This window comes from Hyperolius riggenbachi, chromosome 12, assembly GCF_040937935.1.
Source record: "Hyperolius riggenbachi isolate aHypRig1 chromosome 12, aHypRig1.pri, whole genome shotgun sequence".
Taxonomy (NCBI): domain Eukaryota; kingdom Metazoa; phylum Chordata; class Amphibia; order Anura; family Hyperoliidae; genus Hyperolius; species Hyperolius riggenbachi.
In genome coordinates this window covers 164,463,605-164,482,291 of record NC_090657.1, presented here as the reverse complement: position 1 = coordinate 164,482,291, position 18,687 = coordinate 164,463,605, and the positions used below count along the sequence as shown (strand labels likewise).

The window sequence follows — 18,687 nt, the reverse complement described above, 5'->3', positions numbered from 1 at the left end:
GTCCCTGATGTACAATAATCCAGCAGCTGCTTCAGGCCTCTAGATTTACAGCTGGGGTCCCCGATATACAATAATCCAGCAGCTGCTTTAGGCCTTTAGATTTACAGCTGAGTTCCCGATATACAATAATCCAGCAGCAGCTTCAGGCCTCTAGAATTACAGCTGAGTTCCTGATATACAATAATCCAGCAGCTGCTTCAGGGCTCTAGATTTACATCTTGGGTCCCCGATATACAATAATCCAGCAGCTGCTTCAGGCCTCTAGATTTACAGTCGAGTCTCCGATATACAATAATCCAGCAGCTGCTTCAGGCCTCTAGATTTACAGTTGGGGTCCCCAATATACAATAATCCAGCAGCAGCTTCAGGCCTCTAAATTTACAGCTGGGGTCCCTGATATACAATAATACAGCAGCAGCTTCAGACCTTTAGATTTAGAGCTGGGGTCCCGATCTACAATAATCCAGCAACTGCTTTAATCCTCTAGATTTACAGCTGGGGTCCCTGATATACAATAATGTAGCAGCTGCTTCAGACCTCTAGATTTACAGCTGAGTCCCCGATATACAATAATCCAGCAGCCGCTTCAGGCCTCTAGATTTATAGCTGAGTTCCCAATATACAATAATCCAGCAACAGCTTCAGGCCTCTAGATTTACAGCTGGGGTCCCCGAGATACAATAATCCAGCAGCTGCTTCAAGCCTCTAGATTTACAGCTGGTGTCCCCAATATACAATAATCCAGCGGCTGCTTCAGGCCTCTAGATTTACAGCTGACTCTCCAATATACAATAATCCAGCAGCAGATTCAGGCCTCTAGATTTACAGCTGAGTCCCCCATATACAATAATCCAGCAACAGCTTCAGGCCTCTAGATTTACAGGTGGGGGCCCCGAGATACAATAATCCAGCAGCTGCTTCAAGCCTCTGGATTTACAGCTGCTTCCCTGATATACAATAATCCAGCAGCTGCTTCAAGCCTCTAGATTTACAGCTGGTGTCCCTGATATACAATAATCCAGCAGCTGCTTCAGGCCTCTAGATTTACAGCTGACTCTCCAATATACAATAATCCAGCAGCAGATTCAGGCCTCTAGATTTACATCTGAGTCCCCAATATACAATAATCCAGCAACAGCTTCAGGCCTCTAGATTTACAGCTGGGGTCCCCAATATACAATAATCCAGTAGCTGCTTCAGGCCTCTAGATTTACAGCTGAGTCCCCGATATACAATAATCCAGCAGCATCTTCAGGCCTCTAGATTTACAGCTGAGTTCCCGATATACATTATTATGGATTATTATCCAGCAGCTGCTTCAGGCCTCTAAATTTACAGCTGCGTCCCTGATATAGAATAATCCAGCAGCAGCTTCAAGCCTCTAGATTTACAGCTGGTGTCCCTGATATACAATAATCCAGCAGCTGCTTCAGGCCTCTAGATTTACAGCTGAGTCCCCAATATACAATAATCCAGCAGCAGCTTCAGGCCTCTAGATTTACAGCTGAGTTCCCGATATACATTATTATGGATTATTATCCAGCAGCTGCTTCAGGCCTCTAGATTTACAGCTGACTCTCCAATATACAATATTCCAGCAGCAGATTCAGGCCTCTATATTTACAGCTGGGGTCCCTGATATACAATAATCCAGCAGCTTCAGGCCTTCAGCACCTAGTTTGCATGGATGTTATTTGAGGGGTCTCCCTTGTGTTGGCCCCTCTTAGGACCCCTCGTCCCGTGCTCTGTTTTCTCCTTGTTGGAGCTGACAATGTCATGATGTTGCCGCTTCTCCAAAATTATTCCAATCACTCAGCACTGGCAGCAAGGTGACCATAATCAAGAGGAATCATTAGCATGGATTGCAGCAGAGAATAATCACCGAGCCTGTGTGTTTTGTTATTTTTGCATATGTTTAACTTTCATGTTTGTTTAATATCCAGGAGCCAAGCATGGTATGAAGTTAATTCAGTTTGAAGGGTAATTGGGAGATGTTCTTTTATTGCGGGGTGACGCTCAGACACTTTGAAAGCTCTCACTTTTCCAGCCTTTCGCTTGAGGGAATTGTGTTTGGTTAAAAAAGAGAGTATTGTGTTTTGTTTTGTTTTTTTCCAGAACACTTTTATGTAGAGTGCGTCCCCCAAATCATTTACATGTATCACATCATTGTTTACTGTGAATACTAAGTGAGATTCTGTTACTGTGTTTCACTTTGGAAAGGCCATAGTTTGCCATGTGTTCCTCGTGGAGTGAATCCCCAGCAAACTATTGGTAATTGTGGCTATAGTGGTGGATACAAGAGGAGCTGGGTGCATGAAATAAACCCTGAACATAGACCCTGAACAAGCTGCATGCTTGTTCACGTCAATGGCTAAAAGTTTTAGAGCCACAGGCTCAGCAGGATAGCCAGGTAATCTGCATGGTTTAAAAATAAACATGTCAGCCCCCATAGGTCTCTCACTTCAATTGTCCTTTAAGTCAGAATATCTGAATTATCAGGTGCTCTGACTAAAGTGTGACTGGATTAGCTGCATGCTTGTTTCAGGTGTGTGATTCAGACACTACTGCAGCCAAAGAGATCAGCAGGACAGCCAGGCAACTGATGTGTTGTTTACTAACAGGAAATAAATATGGCAGCCTCCATATCTCTCTCACTTCAGGTGTACTTTAAGGTGGCCATGCACTTATACATGGCCACCAGATTCCCCCATTAGATAGATCCCTCTCAGATCAAATCTGATCACAGAGGCATTGAATCCTTCAGCATGCTAGGATTTCAGCATGAAATCTATTAAAAATCTATCAACGTGCAGCCTTGTTCTACAATACAGTGTACCGCTATGGGCCACATCTGGTGCAATTTATCGATTCGATTGATTTTCCGCTAAATTGGTTGAATTATTGATCAGGCTTGCACATTTCTAATAAATTCGATCTGAGTGTCTAATCTGCTGGGAATCGACAGGAAAAATCGATAACCTTTACGCCTGGTCACGTGGAGAACAAAGCATGAATGTAAAATGACTAATGAAAGTAACTTTCCTGAACCTTCATGATGGACGGTGAACTGAGTCCATGTTGGTTTTCTTCCAGCCATGGTCCTCCTGTTTGTCATGTGGATGAAGCGTAGGGAGAAGGAGAGACACACCAAGCAGCTGCTCATCGACCCCGAGGATGACGTGAGGGACAATATACTGAAGTATGATGAAGAGGGGGGCGGAGAAGAGGACCAGGTAACAACAGTTCACATTTTAGTGGAGGGGGGTCCCATGGTCAAAATCTACAAAAAATTGTCTAGGTTCTCTAGATTTTAACAAATTTTTACCACTTTAGAATTTATTTTTATTTATTTTTTTTAGCCTTAAAGAGAACCCGTGGCGGTTGTTTGGGGGGCAGATGGAACACAGAGGCATGTTCTCTGCCTCATGACATGCCTCTTTGTCCCCACACTGCCGCTCTCTGTCTACACACACACACACCACACACACACACACACACACACACACACACCACACACCACACACACACCCACCACACACACACCCACCACACACACACCCACCACACACACACACACTGCCGCTCTCTGCCTACACACACACACCACACACACACCACCCACACACCACCCACACACCACCCACACACCACACACACACACCACACACACACACACACACACCACACACACACCACACACCACACACCACACACACCACACACACACACCACACACACACCACACACACACACCACACACACCACACACACCACACACCACACACACCACACACACACCACACACACACACCACACACACACACACACACCACACACCACACACACACACACACCACACACCACACACACACCACACACACCCACCACACACACACACTGCCGCTCTCTGCCTACACACACACACACCACACACCACACACACACACACACCACACACACACACCACACACCACACACACCACACATACCACACACACACACACACACGCACACACACACACTGCCGCTCTCTGCCTCCACACACACACCACACACACACACACACACACACCACACACCACACACACACACACACACTGCCGCTCTCTGCCTACACACACACACCACACACACACACCACACACCACACACACACACCACACACCACACACACACCACACACACCCACCACACACACACACTGCCGCTCTCTGCCTACACACACACACACCACACACACACACCACACACACCACACACACACCACACACCACACACACCCACCACACACAGACACACACACACACACACACACTGCCGCTCTCTGCCTCCACACACACACCACACACACACACACACACACACACACACTGCCGCTCTCTGCCTCCACACACACACCACACACACCACACACACACCACACACACCCACCACACACACACACTGCCGCTCTCTGCCTACACACACACACACCACACACACACACCACACACACACACACCACACACACACCACACACCACACACACCACACATACCACACACACACACACACACACACACACTGCCGCTCTCTGCCTCCACACACACACCACACACACACCACACACACACACACACACACACACACACACACACACACACACCACACACACACACACACACACACTGCCGCTCTCCGCCTACACACACACACACCACACACCACACACACACTGCCGCGTTACAGCCCCCCCTAAAATTAGCAACAATATTGGTTGCTGTCTCTGAGGTAAACATAGGGGAGAGGGATTCCCTGCTTAAAACATTCCTGCACGCCCCCTGCTGCTCCCCAGCCTCCATGCAAGCTGTGCATGAGAGACAGTCTCTCATTCCAGTGTCGTGACCCAAAGGTCACAAAAGTGAAAGTGGGCCAGTGTGGCCCACGGGAGCAGGGGTTTTTGCGGCTACCTCCTCTGCTCAGCCCCCCGGATCAGGTAGCCTACAATTTCTTTAATTTGACGAGCCCAATTTGGGCTCTCTTTAAATAAAGGCCAAACTGTCTAAAATATTAATACTGGCTAGGCACATTTGAAAGCTACAGAACCATGTGCAAACATACCTGTGGCTGTGTTCACACATATTTACAAATAGCTGTAGCTTTTAGATGTTACAAAAAAAATTGTATAAAGTTGTATAATCAGCTGAAGTCTCGCTTCTGCTGCTAACAGAATACCCAGATAGCTCATGGTGACCCGAAACCACTACGACAGTACAAGATAAGACGCAGAACATTTATACTGTGATTTAGGGCTGCAGCCACTAGGGGCATTCTCTATGACCAGAATCATTAGGGAGCCTTGCCCAAAAACTCCTGCCGTTTTTATGTACTGGCTTGAGCTGGGATTTGAACCCTGGTCAAAGGCTCAAATCAAAGGCCTTAACAGTAGACTATCCAGCTGATAAGGGGCTAAAAGAGACTGAAAAGTCTTCTTACTAACAAATTACCGTAGTGCTGAATATAATTTTGCCTTCTTAAAACAGAAGGTTTTTGTGATAATTCCGGTTTAAGGGAGCAATTGTGGTTTCCCATGATGCATCACTCCCAAACATGCAAATCATCTCTTTATGCCCCTGACAGCCAGGCTCACATCCAGGGCCACTGGTGCATCATGAAAAACCACAGTTGTTCCCTTAATTAGCTGAGTTAATTATTTTTATTCCCATAGTAAAATGGAAAGATTTTAGAGAATTGAGGCAAACGGTTTGCAGAAAGTGTCCTCTATGATTGTGACAGTAATATTTATTTTTTTAACCACTTGCCAACCAACTGACCACTACCTATGGGCGTTGGCAAGGTGGCTCCCCCAGGACCGCGTAACGCCGATCGGCGGCGGCACCTGGGGGACTAATTAGCCAGGGATCACGCGCATAGATGCACACGTATCTGCCGGCATTAGGCTCCGCCCACCTGCGAACATTAACCAGCCGGCCAATTAGCGGCGCCGGCGGGTTGTAAACACCCGATCTCCCCGTTACTAATAGTATAATACACTTTGTTAAGCTAACAAAGTGTATTATACTGGTGGTCCCAGTGATCGATCGACCACCAGGGGAGGAGGCAGCCCTTCTAGTAAAAACACACACACCGATCCTGCCCTCCCCCCCGCCCCCTGATCGCCCACAGCACCCCTCAGACCCACCCCTGATCACCCCCCTCAGACCACTGTTTGCACCCCATCACCCCCCTAATCACCCATCAATCACCCCCTGTCACTATCTGTCAACGCTATATTTTAGATTGGGTACTAAACTGCCCCCTGGGGGCTCCTGATCACCCTCCCACACACCCTCAGATCCTCCCCAGACCCCCCCACCCTGTGTACTGTATAAATCTATTCTCCCCTGTAATCACCCACTGATCACCTGTCAATCACCCATCAATCACCCCCATCAATCACTGCTATCCATCAGATCAGACCCTAATCTGCCCCTTGCAGGCACCCAAACACCCACCCACACCCTCAGATCGCCCTCAGACCCCCCCTGATCACCTCCTCAGTGCATTATTTACATCTGTTCTCCCCTCTAATCACCCACTGATCACCCATCAATCACCCCCTGTCACTGCTACCCATCAGCTCAGACCCTAATCTTCCCCTTGTGGACACCCAATCACCCGCCCACACCCTCACATCGCTCTGTCCCCCCCTGATCACCCCGCCAGTGCATTGATTGCATCTATTCTCCCCTCTAATCACCCCCTGAGACACCCATCAATCACCTCCTGTCACCAGCTGTCACCCCCTAGTACTCCTACCCATCAGATCAGGCCCTAATCTGCCCCCTGCGGGCTTCTGATCACCCAGCCAAACCCTCAACCGCACCCCCCAAAATGCCAGGACAGTAAACACACCCCACCAATGTAGACACCCCAAAGTATTCAGAGAGGGGCATGGTAAGTCCGTGGCAGATTTCATTTTTTTTTTTTTTTGCCACAAGTTAGCAGAAATGGAAACTTTAAAAAAAAAAAATGTTGTCACAAAGTGTCATTTTCCGCTAACTTGTGACAAAAAATAAAATCTTCTATGAACTCACCATGTCTCTCAGTAAATACTTTGGGATGTCTTCTTTCCAAAATGGGGTCATTTGGGGGGTATTTATACTATCCTGGAATTCTAGCACTTCATGAAACATGACAGGTGGTCAGAAAAGTCAGAGATGCTTCAAACTGGGGAAGTTCACTTTTTGCACCATAGTTTGTAAACGCTATAAATTTTACCCAAACAAAAAAAAAATCCAATAAGTGTCTATTTATTGATTAAAGACATGTAGCACAATAAATTTAGACAAAAATGTATGTATAAATTTTACTTTATTTGGAAAATACTTTATTTGGAAATTGAAAAAAAAATTTTTTTTGACAAAATTCATGTCTTTTTTTGATAATATAATAAAAACAAAAAATCGCAGCAGCAATCAAATAGCACCAAAAGAAAGCTGTATTAGTGACAAGAAAAGGAGGGGAAAATTAATTTAGATGGTAGGTTGTATGACCGAGCAATAAACCGTTAAAGCTGCAGTGGTCTGAATGGAAAAAAAGTGTCTGGTCCTTAAAGCGGAATATAAGCCTGCATTTCAACTTTGCTCTAAAACATTATTTACAGCATATTATATGCAACCAGCATTTTTTTTTACTAGACCAGCATTGGAAGGGTTACACACAGAGGTTTAAAGTTCCATGGAGAGATATGCAGACGCATCCGAAGTTCAGATAGATACATTTAACTAAATAGAATGTAACAAGTGAGAAATGTTACACACTCTTTGGCTGTCCTCCAGCTCCTGCACAGTCAGAAAGAGTGTCACCTTCCACACTTAGATACATTTAAGTAAACAAAATGTATCTATGTAAGCTTTGGATGCGTCTGCATTTCTCTCCAGGAACTTTAAAGCTCTGTGTGTAACCCTTCCAATGCTGGTCTAGTAAAAAAAAAAAAAATGCTGGTTGCATATAATATACTGTAAATAATGTTTTAGAGCAAAGTTGAAATGCAGGGTTATATTCCGCTTTAAGGGGTTTTAAGGCTGCAGTCCTTAAGTGGTTATACATTGTATAATAATACTAATAATACTATTTTTCACTGTAGATGTCCTTTAATAAAAAAAGCACCTGCTGGAGAATCGGCCACATCTCTGTAGGGTTGGGCGATGTTCAGTAGAGCAGTTCTTGCATGTGCTGACACTTTACTTTCCCAAACAGGACTATGACTTAAGCCAACTACAACAACCAGAGACCCTGGACCACGTCCTGAACAAAGTGGCCGGCGTCAGACGGGTGGACGAGAGGCCAGTAGGGGCTGAACCTCAATATCCAATCAGACCCGTCATCCCACATCCAGGAGATATTGGAGACTTCATCAGTGAGGTAAGACTTATACAATTACCACTGTTTTAAGGTGTCCATCGAAGTTATTGGAATCTCTCACAGATTAACCATTATTATCAGAACTTGGCAGAAAACCACATATTTATATTTCAGACAGTCACACTTAAAAACTGTGGCTCCTATGTACACATATTAGATATTCATCACCCAATCTATAGGGTGTGAAGGTGCTCCTTAGTGTCAGTGGCATCTGCTGCAGTCTGTCAAGCCAGAAAATCCTTGGCTGAGACCATTGTGGTCCCCCCCCCCCCCTCCATAGAACAGAACTGGCTGCTTGATAGAGAGCTGAGTAGCTCAGTTATACAACAATCACTACCTGCCTGCCACTATAATCTATCTATCTACCTACCTATCTATCTATCTATCCAGGGGTGTAGCAATAGGGGTTGCAGAGGTTGCGACCGCATCGGGGCCTTTGGGCCAGAGGGGCCTATCTATCTATCTATCTATCTATCTATCTATCTATCACTACCAGACTTTGATATCTGCCTTTTATTGGTAATATAGGAACATCATTGACATGCCTGTTTTGCTAGCTTAGTAAATTACTATATATTTTCAGTGTTTTCCAACAAGAGTCTACATCTCTATGTGTGACACTGTAGCATAAGAAGTGTTGCTTGTGGCAAAGCAGTTAATTGGGCACTGCCATAGGCTGCATTAAAATGTGTCTGTGGCGGTGCAGACCGTGCAGTTTAGACGACGGCTTTTTATAGCCGAGCTCTGACTAGAGGCGGGGACTGCCACAGTGGCACCAGCCAAAGTATGGATATTGTGGCTGCACGGTGCTTGGCTGGGTGCACTGCACTTGCAAACTAAACAGGAAGTGAAGAGGGTACTGTATTGCTGCCGGGAGCAGTTATATAATACATATAATGTTTGACACTCTGCATTGTACAAGGCAGGCTCTGTAATGGAGGTTGATGGGGGGAGGGGAGGGACAGTCCAATGCTTTTACGCCCACCGCCTAAATAGATCCCAACTGTCCACCAGACAGGGCCTGGTCAATGTACAGCAACAGGCACTTTCAGTTCTGTCTGTAGTGCTCATCAAGCTCCTGTGCTGCGCTTCTTTATACCACTTCCTGTATATTTAGGATCAAACAGGAAGCAGTATTTTAGGGGTGACGTATTGGTTATTCCATGGCAGGAAAGGAGAATGTTTGTATTTCGGTAATCCTGAAGGATTCCTCACTGAATAATGAGACGTGATCCATCCATTGTAACTGATGAGAACTTGGCACCTGTACTGTGTAGGATTACAAACTTATTGACTGATAAGACCATGTCATGTGAGTTGATGGAAGCCCCGTGGTGATTGGCTGGCTGCACTGCACTTATAAACTGAAGAGGAAGACGTGAAGAGGACCTGTACTATAAAAGCAGCAAGTATGGATTGGCTGCCATATGTCCAATGTGCTTTTTGATATCTAAGCTCACTAGGTATAAGAAAGCCTTTTCCGCCATATGGGAATAGTATAGCATATACATGATTTTTTCCCAGCACTGCTACAAATAGTACGCTGCCGATAGTGGCAGAGCCGGCCTTTACATTTTAGGAAAGACATCCCCCATTACAGCAAAAATGGCCGGAACATCAGTAAGCCGTCCAGCATGGGTGCCACTTGCCACGGCGCTCTCTGGCTCTGGGTCTTTGGCCCTTCATTGGAATTCATATTTAGGCTGGTAATTAGCTCTCGATCAGCCATATTGGATGCTTTGTGGAACCTTTTCCCTGGCTATCCGGCTGCCCATTCCGCCTTTAATCCTATCGCTGCTGCCATCTGCTCTGTATTAGGAGGCGCATCAAGCTGGCATCGCAGGACATGGATACTAATTTGACATCATTAGTGAAGCTGAGCGGAACCTTTTTTTTATATTTAGACAGAAATAAACCCGTATTCCGACATTGGGAGAATTCTGCGTATAAATAATATCGTCATCAGCGGCACGGTATATTATATATTGTATTTCTTTGTGTTCTCGTACACTTTTATTAAAGACGAGGATTTCTCCTTTGTAATAAAATGAAGACTTGATTTCCTAAGAGACAGCTGGCAGGCGGCAGGAATATTAAATGCAGCCATGTTTTTAATTAGACGCACCACATATTGTTCCGGCTCTTTATCTGTCAGTATCTTATTTTCCTGGGCCTACGCACCTTCCTTATGTCACTAGAGTGCTACAGGTGTGAATGGGGGGCTTGTAGCCCTGTCTGCTACGATGCCCGGCTTGTAATGTCTGTGATTAGTAATCATACACAAGGGGCAGAGACGTTTTAAAGTAGCACTCCGCTAATCTGTATGTTATAAATACATTTTATTTTATACGTTAGTTAACGGTGCAAGATTCCCTCAGAGCATGACAATCTCAATGGCATGCAATGCACTCACCAACAAAGAAAATTGTTTTAAAGGACAACTGTGGTGAGAGGGCTATGGAGGCTGCCGTATTTATTTCCTTTTAAATAATACTAGTTGGCTGGCTGTCATGGGATTTTTCTGGCATCAGTAGTGTCTGAATCACACACCTGGAACAAGCATGCAGCAAATGCAGTCACACTTCAAACATCTGATCTCCATGCTTGTTCAGGGGGTCATGACTAAACGGCGCCCAGACCTGCCGTCTGCAGCCACGCACCCAGACCCACCATCTCCAGCCGAGCAACCAGACTCGCCATCTGCAGCCGCGCACCCAGACCCGCCGTCTGCAGCCACGCTCCCAGACCTGCCGTCTGCAGCCGCGCTCCCAGACCCGCCGGCGTCTGCAGCCACGCACCCAGACCCGCCATCTGCAGCCGCGCACCCCCAGATCCGCCGTCTGCAGCCGCGCACCCAGACCCGCCATCTGCAGCCGGCCTCTCAGCCCCACCGTCTGCAGCCGCGCATTCAGACCCGCCATCTGCAGCCACACGCTCCCAGCCCCGCCGTCTGCAGCCGCGCACCCAGCCCCGCCGTCTGCAGCCGCGCACCCAGCCCCGCCGTCTGCAGCCGCCCTCCCAGCCCCGCCGTCTGCAGCCGCCCTCCCAGCCCCGCCGTCTGCAGCCGCCCTCCCAGCCCCGCCGTCTGCAGCCGCCCTCCCAGCCCCGCCGTCTGCAGCCGCCCTCCCAGCCCCGCAGTCTGCAGCCGCCCTCCCAGCCCCGCCGTCTGCAGCTGTGCACCCAGACCCGCCGTCTGCAGCCACACGCTCCCAGATCTACCCTCTGCAGCCGCGCTCCCAGATCCGCCGTCTGCAGCCGCACTCCCAGACCTGCCGTCTGCAGCCGCACTCCCAGACCTGCCGTCTGCAGCCACACGCTCCCAGATCCGCCGTCTGCAGCCACACGCTCCCAGATCCGCCGTCTGCAGCCACACGCTCCCAGATCCGCCGTCTGCAGCCACACGCTCCCAGATCCGCCGTCTGCAGCCACACGCTCCCAGATCCGCCGTCTGCAGCCACACGCTCCAAGAGCCGCTGTCTGCAGCTGCGCACCTAGACCTGCCATCTGCAGCCGCGCTCCCATATCCGCTGTCTGCAGCCACACGCTCCCAGATCCGCTGTCTGTAGCCGCGCTCCCAGACCCGCCGTCTGCAGCCACACGTTCCCATATCCGCTGTCTGCAGCCGCGCTCCCAGACCCGCTGTCTGCAGCTGCGCACCTAGACCTGCCGTCTGCAGCCGCGCTCCCAGACCCGCTGTCTGCAGCTGCGCACCTAGACCTGCCATCTGCAGCCGCACTCCCAGCCCCGCCGTCTGCAGCCGCCCTCCTAGCCCTGCCATCTGCAGCCGCCCTCCTAGCCCCGCCGTCTGCAGCCGCCCTCCCAGCCCCGCCGTCTGCAGCTGTGCACCCAGACCCGCCGTCTGCAGCCACACGCTCCCAGATCCGCCGTCTGCAGCCACACGCTCCCAGATCCGCCGTCTGCAGCCACACGCTCCCAGAGCCGCTGTCTGCAGCTGCGCACCTAGACCTGCCATCTGCAGCCGCGCTCCCATATCCGCTGTCTGCAGCCACACGCTCCCAGATCCACTGTCTGTAGCCGCGCTCCCAGACCCGCCGTCTGCAGCCACACGTTCCCATATCCGCTGTCTGCAGCCGCGCTCCCAGACCCGCTGTCTGCAGCTGCGCACCTAGACCTGCCATCTGCAGCCGCGCTCCCAGACCCGCTGTCTGCAGCTGCGCACCTAGACCTGCCATCTGCAGCCGCACTCCCAGACCCGCCGTCTGCAGCCGCCCTCTCAGCCCCGCCGTCTGCAGCCGCCCTCCCAGCCCCGCCGTCTGCAGCTGTGCACCCAGACCCGCCGTCTGCAGCCACACGCTCCCAGATCCGCCGTCTGCAGCCACACGCTCCCAGATCCGCCGTCTGCAGCCACACGCTCCCAGATCCGCCGTCTGCAGCCGCACTCCCAGACCTGCCGTCTGCAGCCGCACTCCCAGATCTGCCGTCTGCAGCCGCACTCCCAGATCTGCCGTCTGCAGCCGCACTCCCAGACCTGCCGTCTGCAGCCGCACTCCCAGACCTGCCGTCTGCAGCCGCACTCCCCCAGATCCGCCGTCTGCAGCCACACGCTCCCAGATCCGCCGTCTGCAGCCATACGCTCCCAGATCCGCCGTCTGCAGCCACACGCTCCCAGATCCGCCGTCTGCAGCCACACGCTCCCAGATCCGCTGTCTGCAGCCACACGCTCCCAGAGCCGCTGTCTGCAGCTGCGCACCTAGACCTGCCATCTGCAGCCGCGCTCCCATATCAGCTGTCTGCAGCCGCGCTCCCAGACCTGCCGTCTGCAGCCACACGTTCCCATATCCGCTGTCTGCAGCCGCGCTCCCAGACCCACTGTCTGCAGCTGCGCACCTAGACCTGCCATCTGCAGCCGCGCTCCCAGACCCGCTGTCTGCAGCTGCGCACCTAGACCTGCCATCTGCAGCCGCGCTCCCAGACCCGCTGTCTGCAGCTGCGCACCTAGACCTGCCATCTGCAGCCGCGCTTCCAGACCCACTGTCTGCAGCTGCGCACCTAGACCTGCCATCTGCAGCTGCGCTCCCATGCCCGCCGTCTGCAGCCACATGCTCCCAGACCCGCCGTCTGCAGCTACACGCTCCCAGACCCGCCCTCTGCAGCCACGCGCTCCCAGACCCGCCGTCTGCAGCCACGCGCTCCCAGACCCGTTGTCTGCAGCCACGCGCTCCCAGACCCGCCGTCTGCAGCCACGCGCTCCCAGACCCGCCGTCTGCAGCCACGCGCTCCCAGACCCGCCGTCTGCAGCCACGCGCTCCCAGACCCGCCGTCTGCAGCCACGCGCTCCCAGACCCGCTTTCTGCAGTCGCACACCCAGACCTGCCATCTGCAGCCGCCGTCCCAGATTTACAATCATTTTACATAGCAGATGTTTGGATCAGCAATATTTACACATAAAATACAACATGGCTATAAATGAAACAAGAACTTTGGTTCTGGGTAGGGATGACCAATGAGATGCAAATATTTCCGAGTTCATGCAGATTTATGTACATTTTTATGCAAATATATGCAGCTTGAAAATAGAAAAACGAATTTATACCTGGGTGGGATTTGATTGGTCCATTTTCAAGCTGCATATATTTGCATAAAAGTTAACATAATCTTGTATCTCCTTGATTATCCCCAGTTCTGGGCAGTGGCTCCACATTTGCTCCAGTTCTCTTTATGAAGATCTCCTGAATCAAGCGCCTCTATGGTTTTCACAATCACAATGGCATTTGGAAAGGATAAGAATTACTATAGCTGTTGGCGTGTTTTGCCTATAAGGTGCCCTTTAGAAATCTCTGTATGTTTGTACAGTATGTAGGTATGTATGCCTGTATGTCTCTCCCCTCCCATGTTCTGTATGGTGTATTTTATTGTGTGCAAGTCCTGATTAACTCCTGTTGCCTTCCTACAGGGGCTGCGAGCGGCAGACAATGACCCCACCGCACCTCCTTACGACTCGCTCCTGGTGTTCGACTACGAGGGAAGCGGATCCACCGCAGGCTCAGTCAGCTCCCTCAACTCCTCCAGCTCCGAGGATCAGGACTTTGAGTACTTGAATGACTGGGGCCCCCGCTTTAAAAAACTGGCCGATTTGTATGGCGGAGGAGACGAGGATTGACGGGACCTCTGTATCGTATTGGAACATAACCTCCTCAGTTGTACAGTGGCAGCTTTCCTTTCCATCATTTTTTCTTTTTGTTTATTTTTTAATTAAATATCCTGAATCCCATCCCCCTTCCTGACTGCATTCTTTTTAGCGCTAAATTAGACAAACTTTCTTTCTGGGGCTCATTCCAGTTCAGTTGGGAAGAAACGTCAAATCAACGATCCCTTTTAATCTCCATTTTTTGTTTTTCTCTCTCTCACTCTGCAACAGGCAAGAGGGATGTAGTATTTTTTTTTTTTGTTTCGGCATGCTATACACGCAGTATCGTTTCCTACGTTGCAGAAAGCCTGACACACGCAAGTTTTTTGGCCTACATTTGAGTCCATTGTAGCTTTTGGCCACCGCCTGGATCTTGTAAGCGATGTACGTATCGCAGTTGCCAGTAAGATTGGTGGTTGCGTGGAGCGGATCGCACAATGATGATTGAGAATATGTTGTTTAACAGTGTTGAGAAGTGGACATTTCTCTTGAGAAATCTTTTTTAAAAATAGAACAAAAAATTGTTTTCTTTAGTTTGTTTTGGATTTTTTTTGTGTTGGATTTTTTAATTTTTTATTTTTTTTTGCCAAAGGAAGTACTAGTTTTCTGTTCAACCATTTGAAGGCCAGTACACCTAAAACAAGCGACCATGTAGAAAAAAAAAAAAAAGAGAGAGAGCGAATACTACAATGGGAATCTGTATTGCTTTGGAAATAGAGGATTTGATCAGGCCCATCATAGTCTGCTTCATACCACCAAAAAATGAAGGTCAACCAAAAAGTTATTCTCAGCTGTGTGCAATTCTGACAAACTCTGAAAAGTTTTACTTGAAAATTTGAATCTCTTTCTATACATGTTTGGTTTGTGTTTATGTTTGCTGGCCCCATCTATGAAACCTGTTGACAGTTGTTTGTGCAATGAACTATATTAGGCAGACCATCAGTTCAGAGGGAGCGATTGACACCGGTTGCAAATGTCGGTGATGATCCCAATCCCAATGGGTGATGATCCCAATCGGCTAATTATGAGAAATTTTCGTGTTTACTCCTATACGTAATTACGGTAGGTTGTGTAAATTCAATTGATTTTGGGTAATCCGCTCATAATTTAGTGTAATTTTTGTGTAATTTTGTGCCGGTGAATAGCAAAGCTTTCACACATGCTATTGTCACCAAAATCGCTGCAAGTGTTAAGGTAAATCAATTTGAAAAAAATGCAGAGGAAAAATGGTTTATAAACAAGTCAAAATTGATTTACTCAAAAACTATAGGGTCTTTTTGAGAAAAATTTTGACTTGTTCCCACTCTTCTCCTTAAAATATGCAGCAATTTTGGTGACAACAGCATGTATGGGGGTTTTGCAATTCACTGCTCGGCACGAAAATACACAAAAATTATGCCAAAATGCGAAACTAAGGTTCCTGATTACAATTACACGTGAAATTAATTACGATTTTACCCAAAATTTTGCATAACGATTTTGCATCATAATTGCAAATTTCGATGTGAAATTATGCAAAATTTTTGTTCATCACTAGTCGGTGCAACAAACTATGCTGCTCGTATTTAAATTGGTGAGATCTGAAATTGAAACAGATGACTTACAAGTTTCAGGAACTTAGGCGCTCTCATATATGAGCGGTTTGATGGGCGCTGGACCGCAATCACAGTGCATTTTCCTGAACACAGCGTGTTGTATTCTGCTGGGATTAGGAAACTGTAAGTTCACTACAAAACATGATACAGTCGCAGCACATCCATAGTGCGTTCATACATTTTCCACCACCATTCCTGTATACAAGCATTACATGACTTGGGTTAAAACAGGAGGAGTTTCCAAAGTTTATTAACAATGGAGCCAAATGAACAAGCTTATTCTGTAAGGCATTCTACTCAAACGCTGGTGAAGTACCCACTCAATATGGCTATATCATAACCATGTCACACTTCTCTGCCTCACTAAACTAGCCGGATTTGATTTTTAACAGTTATGTTAAAGAGTTTAGGGAAGATCAATGAGATGCAACTATTTCCGACTTCATGCAGGATTATGTAAATGTGTATGTAAATGTATGCAGCTTGAAAATCGACCAATCTGTTTAAACCCAGGTGGGACTTGATTGGTCAACTTTCAAACTGCACAAATTTGCACACAAAATTTACATAATCCTGCATCTCATTGATGATTGCTAAAAGAGTTTGGACATTTATAAGTGGTACATATATATTTCAAATGTAGAAGTGCAGCAACAGTAGGGCCTGTTTCCACTACACGCAGATTGGATGCAGAAAAACTGACTCCAATTAATGTCTATGGGCCTTTTTCCACTAAACGCGATTTTTCTGATGCAGATTTTCCCATAGGCATTCATTCGAGTCAGTTTTTCTGCATCCATTCTGCATCCAATCTGCGTGTAGTGGAAATTGGCCCTAAGTTGGATATAGTACCTTTTTTTAAAGAGACACTAAAGTGAAAAAAATGATGATATAATGAATTGGTTGCGTAGTATGGATAATTACTAGAACATTAGTAGTAAAGAAAATATTCTAATATTTTTATTTTCAGTTATATAGTGTTTTTTTTAATAACATTGCATCATTCACGAATATTTCCAGTTTACACACTACTCAGCATTCTAAGTGATTTTACAAAGCAGGCCAATGAACTTTTGAACTGTCCTCTGGAGAGAAAAAGAAAATACAGTGACTGACAGTTGAGATAACAATCTTCAGAAGACAGAGCTCTCTGTGACTTTGAAAGTGGTGGAGCTCAATGGCTCTTTTGCATAGATAACAACTGGAGTTTCTTAACTCTTTCTGTACTGGAAACAATATTAGACTCATGTATCTGCTCCCAATGTTTTATTTCTTAGCTGTACTACACATATAAATGCATTATATCATACTTTTTTTCGCTTCAGTGTCTCTTTAAAGGACTTACGAGGCCTGTTTGCTCAAAAAAAAAATTAAAAAGTTAGATACCTGTGTCAGTTTGTGAGGCACGGAGGACGGAGCTGGGCGCGGCTGCGCAGTCCGCATAGCTGCGAGTACTGCTGTGCAGCTCTAAGGCCAACCCCCCGATCCACGCTACAGGAAACAGCCTGTTACGTGGATCGGGGGGTCGGCCTTAGAGCTGCGCAGCCGCACTCGCGGCTATGCGTACTGCGCAGCCACGCCCAGCTCCGGCGTCCATCTTTGTGAATGCTGGAGAGCCCCACCGGGCCGTGCGATCGGGGGACGTTCGGGGGGATACTGAGTGGCGGGGACCCGGCGGAACGGCACGGAGGGTGCCGTCCGCATCCTCCGTGCCTCACAAACTGACACAGGTATCTAACTTTTTTTATTATTTTTTTTGAGCAAACAGGCCTCGTAAGTCCTTTAAGAAGAATTCCTGCTTTCAGAGCTCGCTATAGCCAGAGGTTAGCTTCACCCTTCTCTGCCTTGTGTTGTGTTTAGTGAGCAGTCAGTCTCTCAGTAGTGACCATACTTGTCCTCTGGAAGGTTTCGTACCAACCAGAGACCTTGCAGCCATAGGCACTGGCTATAGGAAGTGGGCCATTGCTTCCAAAAACTATATAGATCTCCACTCACTCTTAGAGATTCCCCAAGAGGACTAAACATTTTCCACAGCAACTGCTTGTGAGGTATGAGCCTCAAGCATACATTCATCTAGGCCACTTTAAATGTTGGTGCCTCCTAAGACCATTCATGGTGGTTTAGTTCCCAGTATATATTGTATTATGTCACTAGCATTATAGTATGCTGAACTGTAAGGGTAATAATTGGGTCAAGTCAGTTTGTAAACAACAAGTGACTTTTATCAGAATAATACAACAAGAAGCATCACGCCAAGAGTCCAGGCAACAGTGATGGTGCCTTTCCTCTACACTGTGTTGGGTTGAAGGTGGTGCCATAGGTAGACTCTTCATGATCATCTATGGCAGTATCACGAACAAGCAACTCAACTGCTGCTGATATAACCGCTCAGACCCCAAGATACTGCTTGGTTTTTATTGGACCTTCACGATTATAGGATAGCTCTGCTGTGTCATGAGAGTAAGTGGCCACCTTTTATTTGAGAAACCCGTAAAAAGGTCATCAAATTATATATTTGTTCTGGCCTAATGGGAGGTG

General features: G+C 47.8%; 1 protein-coding gene across 7 annotated transcripts in view; it reads left to right on the top strand.

The window, feature by feature from the left end:
* Window positions 1–15,087, top strand: part of CDH4 (cadherin 4) — a 1,011,299-nt gene extending 996,212 nt beyond the window's left edge. For all 7 annotated transcript variants that reach the window (XM_068263314.1, XM_068263308.1, XM_068263309.1 and 4 more), the window contains 3 exons: window positions 3,094–3,233; window positions 8,242–8,406; window positions 14,321–15,087. In XM_068263314.1, the coding sequence (XP_068119415.1) occupies window positions 3,094–3,233; window positions 8,242–8,406; window positions 14,321–14,527 (512 nt within the window). In that variant the 3' untranslated portion in view covers window positions 14,528–15,087. The remainder of the gene's footprint in view (window positions 1–3,093; window positions 3,234–8,241; window positions 8,407–14,320) is intronic.
* The last annotated feature ends 3,600 nt before the right edge of the window (window positions 15,088–18,687 follow it).